Source organism: Gnatocerus cornutus, chromosome 3 (genome assembly GCF_029298725.1).
Source record: "Gnatocerus cornutus isolate USDA-ARS CGAHR chromosome 3, icGnaCorn1.1, whole genome shotgun sequence".
NCBI lineage: Eukaryota > Metazoa > Arthropoda > Insecta > Coleoptera > Tenebrionidae > Gnatocerus > Gnatocerus cornutus.
The window spans coordinates 18,990,129-19,017,881 of NC_142235.1; the positions used below are offsets into that span (position 1 = coordinate 18,990,129).

A 27,753-nucleotide genomic window follows, 5' to 3' on the forward strand; every position below is an offset into this window, starting at 1 on the left:
GTGCGCTCCGTTCTTTTGAAACAATCAAGTGGTTTGTGTCCGTCAAAAAGTTGCAACTGTCTGTCAAATCGTGAAATCTGCGTCCGGAAACGTCACATTTCCCCATCAAATCGCGAAATTCCTGTCTTGCGCGCGTTGCCAATTCAGTGACCGGCCCACGAAACCGACCAACGATTCTCCTTCCGCGCCGCAGTGTAGTTCTCGCCTCCGAGGAGTTGATTCGGCCGTGCTGTGTCTAACCATCTAAAAAAGGCGGCTTTCTCGGATTTTTCCACCGTGTGATGGCTTTTTTGCGTTCCGTGTCCAGAGCCAGTGTTCACAAGAAGTACGGACCTGTTTTGGACCAGTTATCCCGTCTCCAGGAGCCGAGGATCGATGTGACTCGTCTCGCCCTCAAATCCACCGCTGCCGTCGTCCAGGAGGCCGCCGCCGCCGTCCCCACTAAGCGCAAGGATCCGCTGGACATCACCTTCGAAGATGCCAAGGCGGCGTTCAAGAGCAAGACGAACTGGGAGCTCGTCAGGGCCTACATCGTCTACACCCTGTGCTCCTTTGAGACCCTCGTCGAACACAACATGAAGGTAAACCCCAATCCGATGGAAATCGATCGCCGGCTGGGGGATTTTAGCCGTTTCGTCGGAGACTTTTACGTAACCTCGGAGCTTAAATCGCTGTCTGAGCGCCTGAAATGACGTATATTGTAGTTGGCACGTGGCCGTGTCGCAACCTCGCCCCAATTTCTACACAATTCGGTGGTTTTTCGGGGCTGATTTCACGTCGGGGTGGTGTTTTTACTCGGTACGGGTTGGTAGCAATGCGCGACACGGCCACCTATCGATTTTTACTACGTCGGTTCAAGACGGCCTTATTATGCAATTTTTTACGCGAGGGATCGAGTAGGCATTGACGGCTCGTCTTAATTACATGCAACTCATTCTTGGAATTGTTGCACTGTTACCAACTGAACGAAGAAAAAGTTTTTTTTTCACAGATAAAAATAAAAACGGTTTTTATGCTTGGCGATTTCGAGGTTTTTCGGCGGCTATTATTCCATTGCGTGCTGACAAAACAAGTTTATTAATCGTCCGCAGGTTTTTTCCTATTATTATAAACAATAAAATACAGTCTTGGATAATCTTGTTGGCTTTGGATGGATTTAAGTAGTTTCCGGTTAATTGAAATAGATATTTACATAACAAGTGCGAAAAGTGAACAATTTCGCACGAGTGTGAATGTAGATCACGAGGCGCCAGCCGATTTTGTTATGATTGTTGACAAATCGTGTCAACTCGATTGTCGAAATGTGTATTAAAACTTGTATTGCATAAGAATCCTAATCCACTTCATATTTTTATTATTTTTCATTAAATATTTACCGAATACGTCGCTAGAAATAACCGGTGACTTAAATTAGTTGTGATAGTCTGATAGTACGTGTCGTGGAATTTATTACTAAGATTATTACCGTTTTATACGATTTATGACATGTGCACAGAGTAATGAATGAACGAACATAATTGAAAACAAAATAATTTGATCGTGTTTTTTTGTCAGTTTTGTGTTGGTGTTCCTGATTTTACCAGTCGCGAATATGTATATGTAAACCGAGGGGTTAACCTTCCTGGGAAATCAGGAAAAGTCGTTTGGAAATGAATAGAAAATCAGGGGAAATCATTAAGACATTAGGGGTAATCAATAGGAAATCAGGGGAAGTTTTACGATATAACAAGCAAATAAGGGGACGTTGGACGAAATCTCACGGAAATCAGGGGAAGGTTTATGAAATGACAAAGAAATAAGGGGAAGTTGGACAAAAACTAGACGAAATTACAAGGAAATAAGCAGAGTTTAGATGAAATCACAAGGAATTCAAGAGAATTTTAACGAAATAACAAGGAAATAAGGGGGAAGTTAGACGAAATCACAAGGAAATAAGGGGAAGTTGGACCAAAACACAAGGAAATTAGGGGAATTTAAACTAAATTACAAAGAAATAAGGGGGAAGTTGGACAAAATAACAAGGAAATAATGGGGAAGTTGGACGGAATCAAAAGGAAGTCAGGGAAAGTTAGACGAAATCACAAGGAGTTCAGGGGAAGTTTAACGAAATAACAAGCAAATAAGGGGAAGTTGGACGAAATCACAAGTAATTCAGGGAAAGTTTAACAAAATAACAAGGAAATAAGGGAAAGTTGGACGAAAACACAATGAAATCAGGGGAAGTCAAATGTAGGTCATTTTTGAGAAGTATGGAAACAATACTACCAACATGTTTGATAAAACAAGGCCTTTTGTTGCCTTTAAACTATTAAACCCTTTATGGTGTCATATTTCGCGAGCATGATCAACACCTTGTTGCCACTTTGATGCACTTGTTGATATGTCAGGCTACTTTATTTACTAAACAGTACTTAATGAGTCTATTTAACCGTTCATGTTGGTAATAACAGTACTTTAAGTGTGACATAAAGACAAGACAAAAATCGTTCATTAATAAATAACGGGAAAGAAACGGCACAATAGTGGAGCCCTGTGGAACCCCACTTTTTGTGTCCCCATTACGTTTTTTAGAACTAAAACTTAACAAGTTAGGAGTTTTTCTATGAAATAATTGACATTATTAATTTGGGCGTAAATGAAAATTTCTAAAATTTTTCTTTCTTGGTCTAAAATTTTGAAAGTTAACACAGTTAAGGAACATACCTAAAATAGTAAATCCTTCAAATTTCATTGGTTTGGAATTAAAACTACCGAAGTTACGAATTTTTATAACACACGGTGGAAAGTTTTGGTTTGGGCGAAAATAAAAATAAAAATTTCTAAAATTTTTCTACCATATTCTAAAATTTTGAAATTTAACACACGTAGAAAACGGATATAAAGTAGTAACTTCTCAAAATTATATCGTTTTTGAATCAAAACTGCCCAAGCTAGCAATTTTTTTACGAAGTAATTGAAATTTTTGGTTTGGACGAAAGTGAAAATTTCTAAAATTTCTCTTGGTCTAAAATTTTGAAAGTTAACACAGTTAAGGAACAGACCTAAAACAGTAAATCCTTCAAATTTCATTATTTTGAAATGAAAACTGGCGAAGTTACGAAATGATGGAAATTGTTGGTTTGTGCGAAAATGAAAATTTCTAAAAACTCCCTTTCCTGCTCTAAAATTTTGAAATTTAGCACACTTAAGAAACAGACCTAAAATAGTAATTCCTCTAAATTTCGTTTTTTTAGAACTAAAACTGACCGAGTTAGGAATTTTTCTATGAAATGATTGACATTTTCAATTTGGTCGAAAATGAAAATTTCTAAAATTTCTTCCCCGGTTTAAAATTTCAAAATTTAGCACACTTAAGTAGTAGACTCAAAATAGAAATTCCTCAAAATTTCATAATTTTGAAATTAAAACTACCGAAGTTACGAATTTTTAATCGAAATGATTTTAGTTTGTGCGAACATGAAAATTTCAAAAAACCTCCTTTCTTGCTCTAAAATTTTGAATTTTTATTAATAATTAGCACGAAAGGAACGGGACAATAGAGGAGCACTGCGGATCCCCACTTTTTGTGCCCTCATTACGAACTGCAGCGGTTCCATTTGCGGTTGTCTACACGGCTTTTTATAGTTCCAAGTAATCGTACTAAATACCCAAGTTTGTTAACCGCTCGCGTCTTGTGACGTCACACAAATATTTGCAAAAACTGTTTGTTTAACTCGCTCAAACAATAACTTTCCGCCGCACCAAAAACTCGTCATTTTGAGGGCGTCAATATCTTCAGCATTGCTATTGGTCCAAAGACGACTTCTGTAAATCGATTGGTTTTTGATAAGATAATCCCACCAATGCGTTGTGACAGGCGAATGATTCATTTTCGCCACGCCAATGATAAGAAGTTGCGTCATAGTCGCGGCCAACTTGCTTTTCGGGTTACGGTCAGGGTGCGTCCTTGAACTTTAATGAAAATGACAGGTTTCTACTACTTTCGTGTTGTAATTACTTAAATTATTGTTAGTTATGCTTTTGACAATCGCAACCAATTTCGCGTATGGTAGAATGACGCGGCTAATTGAAAAATTAGCTGTCATGCATTGTTGCTCTGTCAATTTTTTCGTGACGTTCATTCTTTTTTGTGTATTTTCGTATTATCAGACAAAGCGAATTCGCCCACCTTCGTTTGAATGTCAAGCAAATATTTGCGTTATTTTTTCTCAGCCGGACTTTGAGCCGGTGACAACTGCTACCGAAATTCACAGTGCAATGGAATTTTTGGCTGGTTTTTTCAACGCCAACTGAATCATCGACGCGATGATTGAAAGGATCAAGGGCCGAATTTTGGTTAAAAATAATGTTGGAGTAAAAGTGGGATTATCGGGAATGAAAGCGCGGTTGTTCCACAAAATCTCATTAACGGATTCTAAATTTATTTTTGGCTTGGGCGTGGAGGGGAAGAGGAGCGACTCGGGAATAAGTAAGAGTGGGCTATGAGGTTTTGACAGCAATTTGACGTTTGTCGTACTTTTTGTTATGCAAATGTCGAAATGAAACTTTTCCTAGTCAGTTTTTTGTTTGACAAAGGTCAAAAGTGTGAATTATTATTGAATTGCACGTGTTAGTATGTATTAGAACCATTAGCAACGCCTGCTGTGATATTTTCCATTATTAGCGCTGTATATTAGATTTCAGACTTTGATGAAATTTGATAACGTGATGATAACAATATTTTAATCACGTTTTGATGTAAATCTCAGTGTGTTCTGAATTTCATTACAAACGCATATTTTGTTTTTGGAATAAGTATCACCCTGAATACAAGCAGGCTTTGAAATATGTGGGAACCACTCAGACGGATTAAATATGTTTTTGTTGTAAAAGTAGTTTGCGTGTTTTTGTATTATCATAAAAATGATTGGGGCAATTGTAAACTCATCTAAACTGATATTTTACAAAAGCAAATTGTTATTATCGCATTGCTTCTAGGAAAATGAGCAAAACACGAAGTAATAGTGTCATGGACGGCAAACTCAAGGATTTTGACAATCGTATTTGCCTTGACTTGGAATATTTACTTACTTTTTGGACGCGATTCGACAATACATGAATGAGTGACAATACATGACGTCAAGTCGGCCTGTCATTTTTCTTTCATTTTGGTTTTTTCAATCGTCTTTTGCAAATGTACTTAAGAAACAGACCTAGAATAGTGATTTCTTCAAATTCCATTATGTTGGAATTAAAACTGCTCAAGTTACAAATTTTTATAACACACGGTGAAAATTTTTGGTTTGTGCGAAAATGAAAATGTCTAAAAACTCCCTATTTGCTCTAAAATTTTGAAATTTAGCACACTTAAAAAACAGACTCAAAATAGTAATTCCTAAAAATTTCGTTATTTTGGAATCAAAACTGGCCAAGGTACGAATTTTAATGCGACATGATTGAAATTTTTAGTTTGTTCGAAAATGAATATTTCTTAAAAACTCTCCTTCTTGCTCTAATCTTTTGAAACTTGGCACACTTAGGAAACAGACCCAAAATAGTAATGTCTCTAAATTTCGTTTTTTTACAACTAAAACGGACCAAGTTAGGAATTTTTCTATGAAACGATTAAAATTTTAATTTGGGCGGAAATAAAAATTTCTAAAACTTTTCTTTCCCGGTTTAAAATTTTGAAATGTAGAACACTTTAGAAGCAGACATAAATAGGAATTCTTTAAAATTTTCTAATTTTGGAATCAAAAACACACGGTGAAAATTTTTGGTTTGTGCGAAAATAAAAATAAAAATTTCTAAAAATGTTCTAAAATTTTGAAATTTAACTCACGTAGAAAATTTCGTGGTATTTGAATCAAATCTGTCCAAACTAGCAACTTTTCTCAGAATAATTGAAATTTTTGGTTTGGAGAAAAATGAAAATTTCTAAAATTTCTCTTTCTCGGTCTAAAATTTTGAAATTTGACACTTCAAGGAACAGACCCAAAATAGTAAATTCTTCAAATTTCATTATTTTGGAATGAAAATTGGCGAAGTTATTTTTTTTCGAAACGATGGAAATTTTTGGTGTGTGCGAAAATGAAAATTTCTAAATCTTCTATTTCTTGGTCTAAAATTTTGAAATTTAGCACACTTAAAAAACAGACTCAAAATAGTTATTCCTCCAAATTTCGCTATTTTGGAATAAAATCTGGTGAAGTTACGAATTTTTATTTTCGAAATGGTGGAAATTTTTAGTTCGGGCGAAACTGAAAATTTCTAAATCTTTAAGTTCTCGGTCGAAATTTTAAAACTTGGCACCCTTAGGAAACAGGCCCAAAATAGCAAATCCTCCAAATTTCATTTTTAGGCCTAAAAACTGGCGATGTTACGAATTTTTATTTTCGAAAAGGTGGAAATTTTTAGTTCGGGCGAAAATGAAAATTTCTAAATCTTCAATTTCTCGGTCCAAAATTTTGAAATTTGACACTTCAAGGAACAGACCCAAAATAGTAAATTCTTCAAATTTCATTATTTTGGAATGAAAATTGGCGAAGTTATTTTTTTTCGAAATGATGGAAATTTTTGGTGTGTGCGAAAATGAAAATTTCTAAATCTTCTATTTCTTGGTCTAAAATTTTGAAATTTAGCACACTTAAAAAACAGCCTCAAAATAGTTATTCCTCCAAATTTCGCTATTTTGAAATAAAATCTGGTGAAGTTACGAATTTTTATTTTCGAAATGGTGGAAATTTTTAGTTCGGGCGAAACTGAAAATTTCTAAATCTTTAATTTCTCGGTCGAAATTTTAAAACTTAGCACCCTTAGGAAACAGGCCCAAAATAGCAAATCTTCCAAATTTCATTTTTTTGGCCTAAAAACTGGCGATGTTACGAATTTTTATTTTCGAAAAGGTGGAAATTTTTAGTTCGGGCGAAAATGAAAATTTCTAAATCTTCAATTTCTCGGTCCAAAATTTTGAAATTTGACACTTCAAGGAACAGACCCAAAATAGTAAATTCTTCAAATTTCATTATTTTGGAATGAAAATTGGCGAAGTTATTTTTTTTCGAAACGATGGAAATTTTTGGTGTGTGCGAAAATGAAAATTTCTAAATCTTCTATTTCTTGGTCTAAAATTTTGAAATTTAGCACACTTAAAAAACAGACTCAAAATAGTTATTCCTCCAAATTTCGTTATTTTGGAATAAAATCTGGTGAAGTTACGAATTTTTATTTTCGAAATGGTGGAAATTTTTAGTTCGGGCGAAACTGAAAATTTCTAAATCTTTAAGTTCTCGGTCGAAATTTTAAAACTTGGCACTCTTAGGAAACAGGCCCAAAATAGCAAATCCTCCAAATTTCATTTTTTTGGCCTAAAAACTGGCGATGTTACGAATTTTTATTTTCGAAAAGGTGGAAATTTTTAGTTCGGGCGAAAATGAAAATTTCTAAATCTTCAATTTCTCGGTCCAAAATTTTGAAATTTGACACTTCAAGGAACAGACCCAAAATAGTAAATTCTTCAAATTTCATTATTTTGGAATGAAAATTGGCGAAGTTATTTTTTTTCGAAACGATGGAAATTTTTGGTGTGTGCGAAAATGAAAATTTCTAAATCTTCTATTTCTTGGTCTAAAATTTTGAAATTTAGCACACTTAAAAAACAGACTCAAAATAGTTATTCCTCCAAATTTCGTTATTTTGGAATAAAATCTGGTGAAGTTACGAATTTTTATTTTCGAAATGGTGGAAATTTTTAGTTCGGGCGAAACTGAAAATTTCTAAATCTTTAAGTTCTCGGTCGAAATTTTAAAACTTAGCACACTTAGGAAACAGGCCCAAAATAGCAAATCCTCCAAATTTCATTTTTTTGGCCTAAAAACTGGCGATGTTACGAATTTTTATTTTCGAAAAGGTGGAAATTTTTAGTTCGGGCGAAAATGAAAATTTCCAAATCTTCAATTTCTCGGTCTAAAATTTGCACATTGCACACCCAAGACACAGATCCAAAGTAGTAAATCCTTGAAATTTCATTGTTTCAGAATTAAAACTGCCCTAATTACAAATGTTTATACAAGTTGAAAATTTTGAAAACACAATTCAAAAAATTCTGTATGTACGATATGCTTTGTAACGCAGTGTCAGTAAACAGTGCTACCAACGTAAACATGACGGCGTCCTACAGCTTCATTAAAAATTGATATTGTCTTGTTTTATCTGTAAAAGATCTGTTTACAAACAGATAACAATGCGATCAAACAAATTTGCCACTACAAACAGTTTCGTAACTTGAAACTCGAAAAAATCGCAACACCACAGACAATCCAGAATCTCCGTTATTATAGTTACCTCATTACGCGACAATTATCCTCTTTAACCAATGGAAATAACCGAACAATTGACGTTCCCCGGCCATGCCAATACATTTAGTGACGTAACAACTAGACCAGCAGCGTCCCGTCGAACTTGACCGACCTTGAACGCTTTCTTTTCGCTATTTTTTTTTTGTTTTCATGAGAACACCTGACCTATCATTACACTGCTATTATATTTTCAACAGTCTGCACTTTGTCGACCGGTTCTCGACAAGATTCTAGAGAGCGTATTGGTTTTTTCGGTGTCGCGTGACTGCACGAACTGGTTAACTCACGTGACGCCTGCGGCGTCCGAGCGATGTCGACGCCACTGGTATAAATAAAAAAAAAAAAAAAGAAAGTTTACGTAATGTTTGGGTGCCAGGGGAGCGCAGTGGCGCTACCTGGTACTGGATGGTTTCACCCCGGAAAATTGACATCCCTCTCGGAATTTACCATAATTAGAGAGAGCGGCGGGATGATAAGGAACGTTAGTGTCATGATTACAGGATTTAATGTAATTCGAAGCGATTTTCCCGGAAATGCGAAGAGTTTTTAATCTGGGAACGAGTCCAAATTCTGTTATAAATTAGAGCAATGAACTTATTTAAATTCTGCCGCTGTTATTACAGATTATATCCAGACAGAAACCGAAAACAATAGTTATAGAAATGTGGGCGGTTTTATTGATTTGTGGCGGTCACGAGCCAACGAATTTTCTTTATGGTTTTGGTAGAATTGGCAATTGGAACGTTTTGTAAATTTAGATGCTATAAAACATACAAAATGGTTATTTGGTGGGACTTGAAATATTTCCAACGAACTTGGCACTGTTCAACACGGAGAACAAACAAATCGCGTTTATGGTTTACCACCTAAAAATAAACAGAAAAGTTACCAAAAAGTAACCTCGTATGTCGTAGCTCGCCAAAGTTGCCGCTCTCATCTCCGACATGCCGTTCATTTATCCACGGACAATTCGTCTAGACGAAGCACAGACGAGTTGGTCACCTGAGTCGCGCAGTTTCTCCGTCGCCGCGTAAATTTTCTCTTTCCCTCCTTGTAACACAAATAACTATCTCGCGGCAAGAGCAAAAGCGAAAGTCCGCCCCTGAAAAGTACGTGTCGGCATGTCCAGTCCTGAGTTTCTTGAAAATCATCTCGCATAATAGCGTGTAAGCTGAAACTCGACAAACCCGATCCGAAATGATAAGAACAAAAAGCTCTTTTCCTTACGTTTCACCGGATCAATTTCGCTAAAAGCGGCAACACGCTGTTTGTAGTTCCAATAAGCTGAGTCGATGTCTTTCCGATGGGATTAAAGCGTGGATTAATTGTAGCAGAACGGCGGATTACGTTTGGGTTAATACGACTTAAGCCGCAGTTTTATACCAGGTGATCAAATAAACACGGGTTTTGAGTAGGCTCGGACTGACTAACTTTAGCGCCGTTTTGCCCGCAACCGCAAGTTTTAGGAAATTAGGAAAAGAGGTAAAATCAATGAGGAATCACCAGAAAATCAGTGGAAATCATTGGGAGATCAGGGGAAGTTAGACGAAATCAAAAGGAAATTAGGTGAAATTAGACGAAATCTAAAGGAAATTAGGGGAAGTTGGACGAAATCAAAAGGAAATCAGGAGAAATGAGACGAAATCTAAAGGAAATCAAGGAAAGTTACACGATATCAAAAGAAAATTAGGGGAAATTAGACGAAATCATAAGGAAATCATGGGAAGTTAGACCAAATCAAAAGGAAATCATGGGAAGTTAGACGAAATCACAAAGAAATTAGGGGAAGTTGGACGAAATCAAAAGGAAATCGGGGGAAATTAGACGAAATCAAAAGGAAATCAGGGGAAGTTACACGAAATCAAAAGGAAATCAGCGGAAATTAGACGGAATCACAAAGAAATTAGGGGAAGTTGGGCGAAATCAAAAGGAAATCAGGGGAAGTTGGGCGAAGTCAAAAGGAAATCAGGGGAAATTAGACGTAATCACAAAGAAATTAGGGGAATTTGGACGAGATTAAAAGGAAATCAGGGGAAATTAGACGAAATTTAAATTGGAGAAGTTACACGAAATCAAAAGGAAATTAGGGGAAATTAGACGAATTGAAAAGGAAATCAGGGAAAGTTAGACGGAATCACAAAGAAATTAGGGGAAGTTACACGAAATCAAAAGGAAATCGGGGGAAATTAGACAAAATCAAAAGGAAATCAGGGGAAGTTACACGAATTTAAAAGGAAATCAGGGGCAATTAGACGGAATCACAAAGAAATTAGGGGAAGTTGGGCGAATTCAAAAGGAAATCAGGGGAAGTTGGACGAAATTAAGAGGAAATCAGGGGAAATTAGACGTAATCACAAAGAAATTAGGTGAATTTGGACGGGATTAAAAGGAAATCAGGGGAAATTAGACGAAATTTAAATTGGAGAAGTTAGACGAAATCAAAAGGAAATTAGGGGAAATTAGACGAATTGAAAAGGAAATCAGGGAAAGTTAGACGGAATCACAAAGAAATTAGGGGAAGTTACACGAAATCAAAAGGAAATCGAGGGAAATTAGACAAAATCAAATGGAAATCAGGGGAAGTTACACGAAATCAAAAGGAAATCAGGGGAAGTTGGACGAAATTAAAAGGAAATCAGGGGAAATTAGACGTAATCACAAAGAAATTAGGTGAATTTGGACAGGATTAAAAGGAAATCAGGGGAAATTAGACGAAATTTAAATTGGAGAAGTTACACGAAATCAAAAGGAAATTAGGGGAAATTAGTCGAATTGAAAAGGAAATCAAGGAAAGTTAGACGGAATCACAAAGAAATTAGGGGAAGTTACACGAAATCAAAAGGAAATCGAGGGAAATTAGACAAAATCAAATGGAAATCAGGGGAAGTTACACGAAATCAAAAGGAAATCAGGGGAAGTTGGACGAAATTAAAAGGAAATCAGGGGAAATTAGACGTAATCACAAAGAAATTAGGGGAATTTGGACGGGATTAAAAGGAAATCAGGGGAAATTAGACGAAATTTAAATTGGTGAAGTTACACGAAATCAAAAGGAAATTAGGGGAAATTAGACGAATTGAAACGGAAATCAGGGAAAGTTAGACGGAATCACAACGAAATTAGGGGAATTTGGACGAGATTAAAAGGAAATCAGGGGTAATTAGACGAAATTTAAATTGGAGAAGTTAGACGAAATCAAAAGGAAATTAGGGGAAATTGGACGAATTGAAAAGGAAATCAGGGAAAGTTAGACGGAATCACAAAGAAATTAGGGGAAGTTACACGAAATCAAAAGGAAATCGGGGGAAATTAGACAAAATCAAAAGGAAATCAGGGGCAATTAGACGGAATCACAAAGAAATTAGGGGAAGTTGGGCGAATTCAAAAGGAAATCAGGGGAAGTTGGACGAAATTAAAAGGAAATGAGGGGAAATTAGACGTAATCACAAAGAAATTAGGGGAATTTGGACGGGATTAAAAGGAAATCAGGGGAAATTAGACGAAATATAAATTGGAGAAGTTACACGAAACCAAAAGGAAATGAGGGAAAATTAGACGAATTGGAAAGGAAATCAGGGAAAGTTAGACGGAATCACAAAGAAATTAGGGGAAGTTACACGAAATCAAAAGGAAATCAGTGGAAATTAGACGAAATCACGAAGAAATTAACGGTAGTTGGACGAAATCAAAAGGAAATCAGTTGAAATTAGACGAAATCAGAGGAAGTTACACGAAATCAAAAGGAAATCAGGGAAATTTGACGAAATAGAAAGGAAATCAGGAGAAGTTAGACAAAATCAAAAGGAAATCATGGGAAGTTAGACAAAATCACAAAGAAATTAGGGGAAGTTGGACGAAATCAAAAGGAAGTCGGGGGAAATTACACGAAATCAAAAGGAAATTAGGGGAAGTTACACGAAATCAAAAGGAAATCAGTGGAAATTAGACGAAATCACAAAGAATTTAGAGGAAGTTGGACGAAATCAAAAGGAAATTAGGGGAAATTAGACGAAATTAAAAGGAAATTGGTTAGGAAATCAGGGGAAGTCATTTTTGAGAAGTATTAACCCCTGGGCTGAAATCGTTGTAATTTTTACATAATAGTTATGTTTTTACGTCCATAAACACGTTTTTATTATCCAAGTAAATACTCGTTAATGGTACACAATAAAATTTATTACCACACTTTTAAAATTTTAAAACCACAAAGTTAAACGTTTCAACAGAACGAAAGAGAATTGAAACACCAATTAATAGGCTTCCATTCATCCTATTATTCCCAGGTTTGCACAGGCGATTACACGGCATTATCTCCTATAAGTGGATACTTTTTAATAGTCATCAAACCATTTCTTTGGCAAACGTCCAAAATTTTGGGGCTGCTCCACCATCGCCGCATTATTACGCAAAAACAACTTTATTATCAAAACGTTGCGCCATTTGCACTCGTTCTAATTTAAGAAGCGTTGTCCTATAAATTCTATTCTGAACCTCGTCTACAAATACTGAGCGAGACAATTTAACAGTTTGATTGTGGGGGAGGGAGAAACCGACGGTTTGCAAAGGAGTGTTAATTAATTTGAATGTTTTTAGTGCCGAGGCGGATTTGTTAATTAATTAGTCATCTTGCCGGGGTGCCACGTTATATGGCACTAATCTCGAAGTAGCGACTTAAAAGGCGAGCGCAGCGAGCCATTGGATCTTGATAGAATTTACCGTGTCACCAGTGGAGATGTATTTTGGGTTGCGGACAAACAGGCGCACTGTTTTTTAGTGGGTTGGCGCTCCTGGACAGTTCGTCTTTTTTTTTAATCTTGTTGCCAACCTAACGAAATAATGTTGACTCAAAACAGAGGTAACTGCATGGAGGAGTAAAAAAATGAAACTGTTTTTTTTCGTTGCAGCTGATGAAGATCTGCAAAGGCGTCATGGGCGAGAAACTCTTCATCCAAGTGATGAAGGCCACCTTCTACGGCCACTTCGTCGCCGGCGAGGATCAATACAAAATAAGGCCCACATTGGAGAGGTTGCGATCGTTCGGTGTGAAACCAATCCTCGACTACTCGGTCGAAGAAGATCTCTCTCAAGAAGAGGCCGAGAAACGCGAAGTCGAGTACGTTTTTGCCGTCGTGTCTTCGCCATACTAATTCCACGTTTCTTCTTCTTCAGAGCTTCCGTTCCAGAGTGCGGTGACACCGTGGAGGAAGGAACCCTGAAGCAGTACCATGTGGATAAAACCTTCGCCGATAGGAGATACAAAGTCCAGTCTGCACGTACTTACTTCTACTTGAACGAGGCGACGTGCGAGAGGAATATGGAGACCTTCATCAGATGCTTGGAGGCCGTGGCAGGTCAGTGTCTTAGTTATTTTTTTTTTATGGTGTTGTAACCCTATGTGGACCCACGATACGTCTTTGGAAACTTGGCATAGTACCTGAACAGGTGGCTATTATTGTATGCGTCCTTGATTCGTGTGGTATCTGCTATTTTTAGGGACGATTGCATCTCGCGAAGACGTTTCATGGGTCACCTGTTTTTTTCTAGCTAATGACTTAATTCGTTTTCAGTTTTTTTTTAATTAATGATTATTAATATCGGACATTGTTTCTGTTCCGTAGACTTTCAGAAGCATCCGTCAGGTAAAGTAACCATTTTTGGCGTACTTTTTTGAGAGAAAGAGGGAGAGAATGCAGGCGAGCAGTTTCGTTCATCTGGGTCTGAACGAACTGAGCTTCGCGTTGCGTAAGCCCACATTTTATTACTATTTGGGTTGTTTGGGGTCGTAGACGACAATTACACATTTTTTTTTTTTTTTTTTTTCACTCTTTTTTTTGTTCTGTTCCTCTCGCTGGTAGAACGATAGAACCTTCTTTTGTAGGGGAAGAGCACCATTGGATACTTTAAAAAAAATATATCAAAAGTACTTGCTTTTTAATAGAATCAAATAATAGCCATTTAACAAACAAGTTGGTTAATGAAAGCGATTAATAATTGAGCAATTTTAACCGGCACGAACGTAGTGAAGTCTAACAATCGTCGTTTTGATTTGGTAATAGCAATCAAACAGATCCAGGGCCTTCAAAACCACGAACCACGTCTTCAGATTCACATTAAATCATTCATTAATAGCCCACTTTAATGCATGATTTCAGCTGACAAATCATGCATTAATAGTACCTAAAAACAAACGATCGCCGTTTAAATTACAAAATAATGCACGATTTTTATTTTATCGGCAAATATGTATTTTGTCTTAAATTTGATGCTCTGAAAAAAGGTTTCCCAATACTAGATATGCAATAATGGGGATCAAAGATCCGAAAATGGGATGTCCAATAATAGAACGCGAAAATAAGAATAAAAATATAGTTTTCATTTACTTATTTCAAAGGTTTAATTGTATTTTAATGATCATAATTAGTCGTAATAATTAATTAAAATCTAGTCAACGACGCCCTTCAACATTATAACTTTATAAATGTTTCTAGCATCAAGGGTGGCTCTGGAATTCCTGCTGTTCACTACTTTCCCGCTTTGTTTTCATAGTGAATACAACTATCTTGAAAATTATTTATAATGTTACTTATGTCAACAACTTTTCATTTACGGTTTTGTGTCAAAATTTTTGATTTTTAGGTTTCAAACCACAACTAAAACAGTTTTCTTCTCAAAACTTACTTTGCTCTATGATTGAGGTTAACTACAAATGTCAGTTGAAAAATGTAAACCCATATTTATAATAAGCGGCAAATTTCTTTGAAATCTCATAGCACCCTTGATGCTAGATACATTTATAAACACTTTGTATAACATCCAATAACATGCTTACTTAATATTGGATATCTAATATTGAGGGCATCACAGTATCCAATATTAGGGATTCACTTTGTTTCGAATTGAATTCGGTATTCATTATGCCAGATTATTAATTTTTATTGATTTACTTTCCCAATAACTCAAATTTTATAATAAATAATAGATATTTATTATACAAAGAGTGTAAGGACGTAGATCGAGAGAATAAGATTTTTGGAGTGAATAATTTGTCCTTACACTCGAATATAATACTAGATTTTATCCAAAGCCTCTTTTGGTTGCAATTAAGGCATTAAAAGAATTGACAGATGTGACAGCAGTGACAAATTTTTAGCGTTTACAAAGCCATGCTTGCATTGTCATGGAAATGTGGCATAATTTTCTTTAAAGTGTTTAGAGAGTAAAAGAGTTCTTTATTTGTCTAAAATGAGTGAATAAAGTACTTCTTTATTAGTGCATTTTGGATAAACGTATTTAACCCCCACAAACAAAATATTCAAATTAGCACAATCGTGTTATTTTCGCCATATTGAAAAACTGATTAATGGCTCGCTTTTCCAAACTGAGGGTGGTATCCAATATTAGGCAATCATCCAATATTCGGTGCTCTTCCCCTACTGTTTATTTATGTGTGCAAAGGTAGGTTGTGTACTGAAAGCTTAAAATATCGTAGCATGAGCGATTTAGTCAGTCTCATATTACTATTTGACCTCATATGAAGAGTACATTTCTAGACTATATTATTCATTGTTGTGTAAGTGTGCTGTGATTTAAGGAATGATTTGGCACCGAAATCCTGCATTCAGTTCAACAATTTTGTCGTGAATTTATTAGTCACAATGCTTTTAATTTCATGTGGTTGTAAGAATGAATGTTGCATTTAGGTCGCCTCGACGCGACAAGACCGCCGCAACTTCACTCCATAAGTTGGTAATCTTCTTTTACCTTCTTTATGGATTGAATTGTATTGATCGCATCCATTAATACGATGAAATTTAAATAGTAAGAGCGAGATTTGGGAGTGATTGCGTGACATGAATAATTGTTTAGTTTACTGTTTATTCAGTTTTTATTTGTAGATAAAAACGCTTTAGTTTTGCTTTTGCAAGTTTTTGTTCGTAGCTCGTTTTTACTTAGTTGGCTAAGTAGGTAAGTTTTTGTGTTGTGGAATTTGTTTCTTCTTATTTTATTAGATATTTTATGATCGTTATTGTATAAGAACTGTTTACAATCCGTAAAAAATTAAAATGATAAGATCCTTCATTTGGTGTTTTGTTTTTTGTTTTTTTTTAATCCACTCGGTAATAAAGACGTTGTTTAACTTGCAAATGTCACTTCCATATTCATTCCCTTAGTGCACAATGTCGATGGTAATGTGATGTCGGATCGTGAATAATTCTTCCTTACTAAACCGTTCTAGCACCCCCATGAAAGGCCGCCTCTTTCCCCCGAACGCGTTTGCTCTAACCCTTGACTTTTTGTTCGCAGGTGCCACATACGGCACTGGCATCACAGCCATCAAACTAACAGCCCTCGGCAGGCCTCAGTTGTTGGTGAGTATCAATTTGAGAAAGTTCGATTCATATTGTAACCGTCGGGTGGGCATTTTTCTGTGACAGCTTCAACTGTCAGAAGTAATCATGCGAGCCCGTAAATACATGACGGAAATCGTAGGTGGCGAGGGTAATGTTTTAACGCATCACTTGACCATTCAAGATCTCGAACGCAAACTCTCCAAGATCCAGGATCAAGAATCGGTGAAGAAGTTCCTTACGCAGATCACGGCGGACAAGCAAGGGTGAGTGCTAATTTTTATTCTTTTATCCGTTCCTTTATTACGTTACGTTCTAGTCTAGGCAAAGTAAACATGAATCTCGGCATAAGAATCCATCGATAGGTGTGCGAATAAAAAAGTTACGCAGTGGTAAATGTCAAAGAAAACAATTCTTTGCAAAAGCACTTTACTTTATAATATTTTTCGTAGGAAATTGTCTCTTTTTCACCTTCTTTGAGCGCTTTGTTTATAACAGAATACATCGATAAAGTCTAATCTACCAGATTTTCTAACATCGTATGAAAATAATCTATTTCAGAAATTGAAAATTTTCGGTTCATCTTCAGAATAAAAAATTTCAAAATTTGTCTCCATTGGGCTATAATTTTGAAATTTAAGACAGTTGATAAGAAAGTCCAAATTAGTAATCTCTCGGAACTTTCATCGCTGTAGCATTAGAATTGCTAGAGTTACAAGCTTTCATAAAAAAATTGAAACTTTTTGGTTTATTTTCCGAATAAAAAATTCCAAAATTTGTCTGTCTTGGGTTATAATTTTGAAATTTACCACAGTTTAATTAGCAAGTCCAAATTAGTAATCTCTCAAAATTTCAACGTTGTGGTGTCAGAATTTACCAGAGTTACAAGCTTAAATACAAAAAATGAAAATTTTTGGTTTATCTTCAGAATAAAAAATTCCAAAATTTGTGTCTCTTGGGCTATAATTTTAAAATTTAGCACAGTTAATAAGCAAGCCCAAATTAGTAATAACTCGAACTTTCATCGCTGTAGCATTAGAATTACTAGAGTTACAAGCTTTCATAAAAAAATTGAAACTTTTTGGTTATTTTTCAGAATAAAAAATTCCCTTTTTGGTTATTTTTCAGAATAAAAAATTCCAAAACTTGTTTGTCTTGGGTTATAATTTTGAAATTTAGCACAGTTAATTAGCAAGTCCAAATTAGTAATCTCTCAATATTTCAACGTTGTGGTGTCAAAATTACTAGAGTTACAAGCTTAAATAAAAAAATAGAAAATTCTCGGTTCATCTTCAGAAGAAAAAATTTCAAAATTTGTCTGCGTTGGGTTATAATTTTGAAATTTAACACAGTTGATTAGCAAGTCCAAATTAGTAATCTCTCAAAATGTCAACTTTGTGGTGTCAGAATTACTAGAGTTACAAGCTTAAATAAAAAAAAATAAAATTTTTGGTTCATCTTCAGAATAAAAAATTCCAAAATTTGTCTCCATAGGACTATAATTTTGAAATTTAGGACAGTTAGTAAGCAAGTCCAAATTAGTAATCTCTCAAACTCCCATCGCTGTAGCATTAGATTTACTAGAATTACAAGTTTAATAAAAAAAAATTAAACATTTTGGTTGTTTTTCAGAATAAAAAATTCCAAAATTTGTTTGTGTTGGGTTATAATTTAACACAGTTAATTAGCAAGTCCAAATTAGTAATCTCTCAAAATTTCAACGTTGTGGTGCCAGAATTACTAGAGTTACAAGCTTGAATAAAAAAAATGAAAATTTTCGGTTTATCTTCAGAATAAAAAATCCAAAAATTTGTGTCTCTTGGGCTATAATTTTGAAATTTAGCACAGTTGGTAAGCAAGTCCAAATTAGTAATCTTTCGAACTGTTTTCGCTGTAGCATTAGAATTACTAGAGTTACAAGCTTTAATAAAAAAATTGAACCTTTTTGGTTATTTTTCAGAATAAAAAATTCCAAAATTTGTTGTTTGTCTTGCGTTATAATTTTGAAATTTAGCACAGTTAATAAACAAGTCCAAATTAGTAATCTCTCAAAATTTCAACGTTGTGAAATCAGAATTACTAGAGTTACAAGCTGAAATAAAAAAAAATGGAAATTTTTGGTGCATCTTCAGAATAAAAAATTCCAAAATTTGTCTCCAATGGGCTATAATTTTGAAATTTAGTACAGTTGATGAGCAAGTCCAAATTAGTAATCTCTCGAACTTTCATCGCTGTAGCATCAGAATTACTAGAGCTACAAGCTTTAATAAAAAAATTTGAACCTTTTTGGTTATTTTTCAGAATAAAAATTTCCAAAATTTGTTTGTCTTGGGTTATAATTTTGAAATTTAGCACAGTTAATTAGCAAGTCCAAATTAGTAATTTCTCAAAAATTCAACGTTGTGGTGTCAGAATTACTAGAGTTACAAGCTTGAATAAAAAAAATGAAAATTTTCGGTTTATCTTCAGAATAAAAAATTCCAAAATTTGTGTCTATTGGGCTATAATTTTAAAATTTAGCACAGTTGATAAGCAAGCCCAAATTAGTAATCTCTCGAACTTTCATCGCTGTAGCATTAGAATTACTAGAGTTACAAGCTTTAATAAAAAAATTGAAACTTTTTGGTTATTTTTCAGAATAAAAAATTCCAAAATTTGTTTGTCTTGCGTTATAATTTTGAAATTTAGCACAGTTAATTAGCAAGTCCAAATTAGTAATCTCTCAAAATTTCAACGTTGTGGAATCAGAATTACTAGAGTTACAAGCTGAAATAAAAAAAAATGGAAATTTTTGGTTCATCTTCAGAATAAAAAATTTCAAAATTTGTCTCCAATGGGCTATAATTTTGACATTTAGTACAGTTGATGAGCAAGTCCAAATTAGTAATCTCTCGAACTTTCATCGCTGTTGCATCAGAATTACTAGAGTTACAAGCTTTAATAAAAAAATTTGAACCTTTTTGGTTATTTTTCAGAATAAAAATTTCCAAAATTTGTTTGCTTTGGGTTATAATTTTAAAATTTAGCACAGTTAAGGGGTTATATACAGTTAGAAGGCCGAAAAAAAGCGAATTTTCCAGAATTTTTTTTGAGAAACTTTTTAAATTTATTGATCTAAATTTTTGAACATGTATTATGGTATCTTTTAACAATATTTTCAGACTTAAAACTAGTAAAAATATTTATTTGAACAGGAGCTACAGCTGATCTCCGGGAGCTCCTCTCAAAAAAGACGTTTTGCGGTGACCACTATTTCACTGAACTGGATCCTCTGAAATTAAAAAACCAAACAGATTTCGTTAAAGTAATGTTAAATCTAGTAATTAATCGAAGGAATAAGCAAAATAAATTTTTTTGACAAAATGGTAGTTTCTAGAAGAAAAAAATTGATTTTCGGCCAAAATTTTGGCCTTAAATTGTTTATAAGAAAAAAAGTATTAATCGGTAAGATAAAATCTTCGATCAATTACTAAAAAATAAATTTAAGAAGCTTGTGTCAAAATTTGAGAACAATCGGTTTAGCCGTTTTTGAGTAATGTTGGTCACCGACTTTGAAAAAACCATTTTGAGAAAAACGCGTTTAAAGTTTGAAAAGCACTTTACATAGGATAATTTTTTTTTTTTCAACTTACATGGAGTCGTCTATTCCAGGACCATATAATAGACCCTCCATCGCTTTGGCAGCTTCTAATAACTCGAGCTGATGTTGTCTCCGAGCCATTCTTCCATCTCGGGTGCTCTCACGCGCTCTAATATCGGAAATGGTCACGCGCTGCTCATCTTCTTTTTCAGCATATGAATGCGCATTAGGTCCAAGTGTGATTCCTATTGCCTTCATATAATATAATAGTGATGCCATTCCTTCATTAAATATGCCAGCAGCTATGTATGCAGCGATTTCCACAGTTGTCGAACCAGCCGGAACAATTTTGGGAGAGATTTTCCAAATTAGTTGATTGTAGCTCTCGTTGTTGTTTTGGTTAAAACCACCTACACATCTTTCTAATAAATTCTTACTGCTGAGATCTGTGAAAATCGGAAATATAGCCACAGCAACATCTTCTGGTAATGGCTGATAATCATGTTCGAAAGTGGATAATTCATCGGAAGCTGCAGCCCTCTGCCAGCTGCACCATGAGTCTGGTCCGTCCGGGCACTTATCGTGTTGAGGTTTTTCGTCAGTTGAACAATAATGATAATATGTGGCCCATATAGCATTATACATTTTTTCAACGGAATCACAATTTCTCCTTATCGCTAAGCCATAATAAACTGTCAACTTATCGATCATCTTTCCAGTAAGTTTGCCTTTTCCACCGAGAGTTTTTTTTTGTTTTTTTTTTCCTATTTTGTTTTCAACTGTTTCAACATTTTTTTTGACACAATCTCGGAGTCGCGTGCCCATTCGTTTCTGTACGTGTCCAATACATTCTTTTTTCACAACTTTTTGATTACCGTAAGGTGCAGCTTTTAAAATTCCCGAGTACGTTTTAGAGTCACCGTCTCCGATGTAATTTTTGTACATGACTCCAAATTTTTCCAATGAACGTTGGAACATTTCAACGACTGAATCTACTTCCATTTTGCCAGAAGAACCAGAATGATTTGCAGTGCAAGTATTTTTATGTTCTTCATACCATTCATTGTATTCTTCGGTATTGAGTTTCTTCTTCCAAGTTTCACACAGTTTGCAGTAGGCACTTTTTACAACAATATCAATGATTTTACCAGAATAGTATCCGATCAATGATGTCACACCGTACAAGGAAGTAAACCCTCGTTTTTTCCATGTGCCATCTAAATACATTAGAAGGGAACATTTACCATAGGTAGGTGCGCAAAAGAGACAGCGTTCTAGGTAAGCGCTGCCGCTCCGGCCTTATGCTTCCAACCGCTCTGAAACGCCTTTTAAAATTTGCGTGTAACTTCGAAAATATTCACCGGAACGATATGAAATTTTCTGTGTGTATTCTTAAATATATGTACATTAAGAAGATAAAATAAAAAAAAACACGAATTTTTGAAAATTCTAACTGTATATAACCCCTTAATTAGCAAGTCCAAATTAGTAATTTCTCAAAAATTCAACGTTGTGGTGTCAGAATTACTAGTTACAAGCTTGAATAAAAAAAAATGAAAATTTTCGGTTTATCTTCAGAATAAAAAATTCCAAAATTTGTGTCTCTTGGGTTATAATTTTAGAATTTAGCACAGTTGATAAGCAAGTCCAAATTAGTAATCTCTCGAACTTTCATCGCTGTAGCATTAAAATTACTAGAGTTACAAGCTTTAATAAAAAAATTTGAAACTTTTTGGTTATTTTTCAGAATAAAAAATTCCAAAATGTGTGTCTCTTGGGCTATAAAAAGTACCATGAAAAAGAATTTGAAGAAAATTGATTTCATAAGTTGCTCGAAAATTTTGTGAGCCAAGTTCACTCAATGCTTCCTCGATCTAAAAAAAGGCACTAAGGTGGTGCTCAAAAGAACAAAATTCTTGAAATTTTGAAAAATATTTTTAAATCTCAAAAATGGTAACTTTTCATAAGGTAACAATTTTTATAAGTATTTTTGCTATTGGAATCACCAGTGACAAAATATTTGCAAACATTCCTTTTTTTTTTACATTGACCGCAGCACACCTATAAATGGGGATTTTTGACATCTTCCTTGGAACAATAAAATGAACGTCCACACAAAAATCGGGAATTATTCCAAGCTTTTGGCATTTTCGTGTCTATTTTGCCTGGACCCTTCTGTTTCCTTCAAGTTTGAGTGGTTTGTGTTTTAAGGATTTCGTGGAGCGGGCGCTAGTGAGTATTACCACCGGTAATATTTGCTAGCTGCTTCTGTCGGTTAAAACGGTTAATTTCCCCGGTTTGTCCTCTTTCTTTCTTTGTTTTGGAGTGGCCGTTTAGAGCAGCGCCATGTATTGTTGACAGTTATTGAAATAGACGTTGTTGTTGGTCGCAGTATTCTGCACTTGTTCCCGTGGTCAGGCATCATCGACGAAAACCAAGAACTGAGCAACACTTTCCGGGTGCCCGACCTCAAAACTGGAAGGATGTCGCGGCTCATCACCCAACTCTCCACCAAAGAGGAGGAGATGTTCAGAAACATGATCAGAAGACTCAACACCATCGTCAAGGTGCGTTTCCACCCCCTAAGAAACACGATGGTGATTTTATTACCATTGCAGGCCGCTCAAGACATGGACGTCCGCATCATGGTGGACGCCGAACAAACCTACTTCCAACCAGCCATCACACGTATCACTCTGGAGTTCATGAGGAAGTACAACAAGGAGAAGGCCATCGTCTTCAACACCTACCAGTGCTACCTGAGGAACGCCTTCGATGAAGTCAACACGGATCTCGAGCAGGCGAAGAGACAAAACTTTTACTTTGGGGCGAAACTGGTGCGAGGGGCGTACCTCGAACAGGTCCGTACTCGGAATTTTTATTACCGTTTTAATCTCACGGGGGTTGTAGGAGCGCGCCCGTGCCGCCGCCTTAGGATACGCCGATCCGACGAACCCCAGCTATGAAGCCACGTCCGATATGTACCACAAAACCCTCACCGAATGCCTCAGGAGGATCAAAGCGTTCAAAGATCTCGGCGAAGAAAAGAAAATAGCTATAATGGTCGCCTCGCACAACGAGGACACCGTCCGTTTCGCCATCCAGAAGATGAAAGAATTCGGTATTGAACCTGAAGATAAGGTTATTTGCTTCGGGCAGCTTTTAGCGATGTGCGACTACATTACTTTCCCTCTAGGTGAGTTGGTGTGGTCAGGGGGGTTGTAACTATTATTTGGGGTTGTAGGTCAATCCGGGTACTCGGCATACAAGTATATTCCGTACGGTCCTGTGAACGAAGTCTTGCCGTATTTGTCTAGAAGGGCTCACGAGAATAAGGGCGTTTTGAAGAAGATTAAGAAGGAGAAGAGATTATTAGCACATGAAATCCTCAGGCGCGTTGCTACTGGGAAATGGGTTTACTCGCCGAAAGGAGACTACACCCCTGTCTAAATGTAGGTTGGTGGTTGTTTGGGGTTGTTAATAAGGGATACGACTAGTTCGTTCCCGACAGTTTGCCCCCGTTAATTAGTCCTCGACAATTCGTCCCAGTGCGATTTTTGATAATAATAGAAGAATGATTTATACAGGGTGTCCCAGAACTCGTGACTCAGAGAAAAAAGGCTTATGAAGGCAACAATTCTGAACCAAAATTTTCTAGCTCAAAAAATAGTCGAGTTAAGACAAAAAAAAGGTAGCCAATCCGGAAGCTGAACAGAATTTGAAAATCGGTAACTATGGACACATACTATCGTTCATTGGTCAGACTCTCGTTGCCTAGGAAATTGGGATGACCTTTTACTCCACGTCTAGAATAAGCTTTCGAGATTGGTTGTTAATTTTTTATTCTTTCTCGAATACTGTTTAACTTAATCAATTTTTGTTTTAAAATTTCCGATCTGTATTGCTGTCGGCACCGTACCTTGCTCTCTGGGTCATGAGATCTGGGACACTCTGTATAATTTTACTTAAAATTGATATCTGCAACACAAGTTTGCTATACAGGGTGAGTCAAGCTTGCGTAGTTCTTCTGTGACGCTTTTATAAATAACTATTTTATATTTTTATCTTATAATTAATTTCAGTTGTTAGAAGTGCACCATTTTTGCAGGGCCACATTCAACTTTTTTTCTCTAAATGCAACCTACCACTTTTAGTGGAGGATTTTGATGAGTTATTTATTAAGCTAATCAAAACTATCAATTTTTAAATGTTTGGTCGTGGCGTTGTCAAGTTATGATTTTTTTTCCGAAAATTCTTGAAGTTGCAGTGTCTGATTTAAAAATTGAAAGCAGCATTGTTTTTCGTGATATTAAGATAAAACTTGACAAGTTCAATAACTAAACTATGGTTTTTCTGTTAATTTGACCAGAAATTAATTTTATGCTTAAATTTAAAAAATAGACGAGTTTTATTTTCAGGATTTACAAATGACACTTGATTTTTGCAAAGAACTCTCTGTACATTTTTAGTTTAATGAATTCAGTTTTATATTCTCATTATTTTTTTTCTTAACCTCTACAAGGTTAAAATAGGCGAATTTTGAGATAATTGATGGTATTGAAAAAATTGATGTACCGAATAATCTAAAAAATTTAACATTTAGCTGTCTTTGAAAAACAACATCAATGGAAACATAGGACTTGGTTTGAATGATACGCTTGACAATTGCTGACAGTTGGTAGCATAACGTCACTTTCAGTGTTTAGGGGTGGTTTTGTGTTATTAGAAACATTCAAATGGAGTTTCCTACAAATGCTATTTTTACTTATTTTCAATCAGCTTTGGTAAGCATATAAGGGTAATAGTGATACTTTGCTATTAATTTTGACAATGGTAGAGTGTGTAGTTCAAGCTAAGCTTTACGTTTCTATTGCTTTTGTTTTTCAATGACAACTAAATCTGATTATTTTCAGATCATATGAAATATTTATTAATAAAAATACTACTAACAGACTTTATTAAGCAAAATTAAGGTAATTCTTCGATATTGCCAATAGCATAATAAACGCAAATCCCAATCTTTTTTAAAAATGAATTAATGTTTACATTTCGCAAAGTATTTCTATTACTTGGATGTCTTGGAAGGCTTGAGTTATTCAGTTTTTCCTCTTATTTGGTGATTGGAAATACTTAATAAAAATTTTGACATACATATCTCAAAAATCGCTTATTTTAACCATGAAGTTGAGACTAGAAATGATGAGAATATAAAACTGAATTCATAACACTAAAAATTCATTAAAAAAAAACAAGTTTTGTCCATTTGTAAATCCTGAAAATTAAATTCGTCTCTTTTTTCCATTTAAGCATAAAATTAATTTTTCGTCAAATCAAGAGAAACAGCACAGTTTAGTTGTCAATTTTTTAATCAGACACCGCAACTTCAAGAATTTTCGGAAAAAAAATCAACTTGACGTCACGACCAAAAATTTAAAAGTTGATAGATTTAAATAGCTTACAAAATAACTCATTAAAATCCTCCACTAAAAGTGGTGATTGCATTTAGAGAAAAAAAGTTGAATGCGGCCCTGCAAAAATGGTGCATTTCTGACAACTGAAATTAATTTTAAGATATGCATTTTATTCAGACATATACATTCATCTTTTCAAAAATATAAAATATTTATTTGTAATAAGGTCACAAATGGACTACGCAAGCTTGACTCACCCTATAAGAAAATTAATAAAACGTAAACGAAAACATTTATAGACAAGACATACAGAAATGTCAATTTTGGGGACCAATTGCGGGGGACGAATTGTCGGGGGCAAACTGTCCGCAAATCTGTTAAAAACCGTGTTTTTTAGGAGAGAAACGAAGCGAAGTACTTTTTTAAAGCAGCCTCCGCGGGGGTACCGAACCTATTTTAGATATGTAGTTGCAAAAATACAGTAAAAGACAGTCCACCGAAAATCAAGTCGTCTGTGTGGAAGCATTCGTCCAGAACCGTAGGTTAAGAGAACGCAAAAGTCTGAATTTTATTAAGGACAATATTAAATAACTTGTAAGAGTCAAACAGTTTTGGAAGACGAACGCTTCACACAGAACCGGATTGAGTTGATAGTGCTTAGTAATTAATAAAATTTAGGTAGATTATGAAATTATGTACAGATGTTCAGTGTGTGTTTTAAAACAACTATAAAATTCACAAAAAAATGGACGCATGTCGAGCGTGATTGTGGAGGTTATATTCTTTCAATTTCGACTTTTTTTTCAGCGATTTTTGGATGGTACAACCTGTGAAAGATTCGGTGATTTTAGTAATTTATTAGTTGTTGAAATTTGTATCGTTTTTATAGCCTGTGATGATAGAATTTGTTTCTGTAACTGAAATCTGCCTTTGAGTCTTTTTTAAATTGTTTAGTTTGGTGTGATTGAATAAATTTAATTGAAGTAATGTTGTCTGTTATTTTGTAAATGTTTCTCGCTTTGTTGTTGCAACTGTTCTAATTAGTGCTAAGGAACGAGTCAATTCTGTGTCCTTATTAAACGTAATGTTCTGACAATAAGTACAACAAATAAAAATTATAAGTGTTTATTCCTGTTATTTCAACCCCCGTTTCGTCCTTCATTTATCTTCAGGGGATTTTCACAAAAAAATCACAACTGACCTTGGTGATTCGCGCCGGATTTCAAATCCACCTGTCAGTCAGTGTTGCCAGCTCTAGGGATTTTCCCCGAATGTAGGGAATTTTGAACTATTGGAGGAAAAAAAAAATTTTTTTTCAATTATCGACAAATCTAGTGGAATCTAGAAATTTAATTCTTTAACTGTAATTTTCGAAGCTGTTTCTTTAAATAATGAAATAAATGAAGTGAAATATGGATGCATTTTTTTTTAAATAACATACAAAAATTTTAAATAAATATTTTAAATGGTTTTTGAGTTATAGGTGTAATTATAATGAACAGCTATTAACTATAATAAAGTTATCTTTAAACGCGTTTTTTTCGAAACTACATTTTTCAAACTTGCCGCAGTTGTACCTCAAAGACAAATCATCCGATCGTCTTGGATTTCTTTTTGTTTTATCTGTTTTTCGATTGTATAAAAAATGTAATTTTGGCAGGCCAAAAATCATGAAATTTTCGAGCGAAATTTGACTTTTTTTTAAAAAATCCGCCATTTTGTCAAATTTCTAAATTTTTCTACTAATGAGGTTCATCCCACTAGAAATATTTTCATTATTTATTCATTTATTTATGTAAAAAGGTATTTTTCAAGTTTGAAAACATTTCATGCAATAGTTTTCTTTAAAAAATTCCTAAAAATCACCTTTTTTTTAGGGGGTCACAGTGGTTGTGCTCCTTAAAAACGGTAACAAATTGAATTTTGACATTAATTTACCCGGAACGAAATACCCAAAGAAAATTTCAAAAATTTTATGGCCTTGGGTGGACATTTGCAACCTTAAAAAAATCCTCTGCAGGAAAAATGAAGTTTAGAGCCTGCCATGGCATCTAGGGATTTTCTAGGGATTTTTTAGT

At 35.0% G+C, this 27,753-nt stretch overlaps 1 protein-coding gene across 3 annotated transcripts; it reads left to right on the forward strand.

Moving 5' to 3' along the window:
- Window positions 1-180: 180 nt before the first annotated feature.
- slgA (proline dehydrogenase slgA) lies at window positions 181-26,662 on the forward strand. Of its 3 annotated transcripts, none has more exons than XM_088031614.1 (11): window positions 181-581; window positions 13,241-13,449; window positions 13,506-13,687; window positions 13,955-13,975; window positions 16,641-16,705; window positions 16,772-16,950; window positions 22,657-22,831; window positions 22,883-23,125; window positions 23,175-23,460; window positions 23,509-23,716; window positions 26,073-26,662. In XM_088031614.1, the coding sequence occupies exons 1-10, from the start codon at window positions 282-284 to the stop codon at window positions 23,712-23,714; spliced, it is 1,866 nt and encodes a 621-aa protein (XP_087887740.1). In that variant the 5' UTR covers window positions 181-281; the 3' UTR covers window positions 23,715-23,716; window positions 26,073-26,662. The 3 variants fall into 3 exon arrangements, with proteins under 3 accessions (XP_087887740.1, XP_087887741.1, XP_087887742.1); XM_088031615.1 differs by having other exon boundaries at window positions 26,483-26,662; XM_088031616.1 differs by lacking the exon at window positions 13,955-13,975.
- Window positions 26,663-27,753: the final 1,091 nt, after the last annotated feature.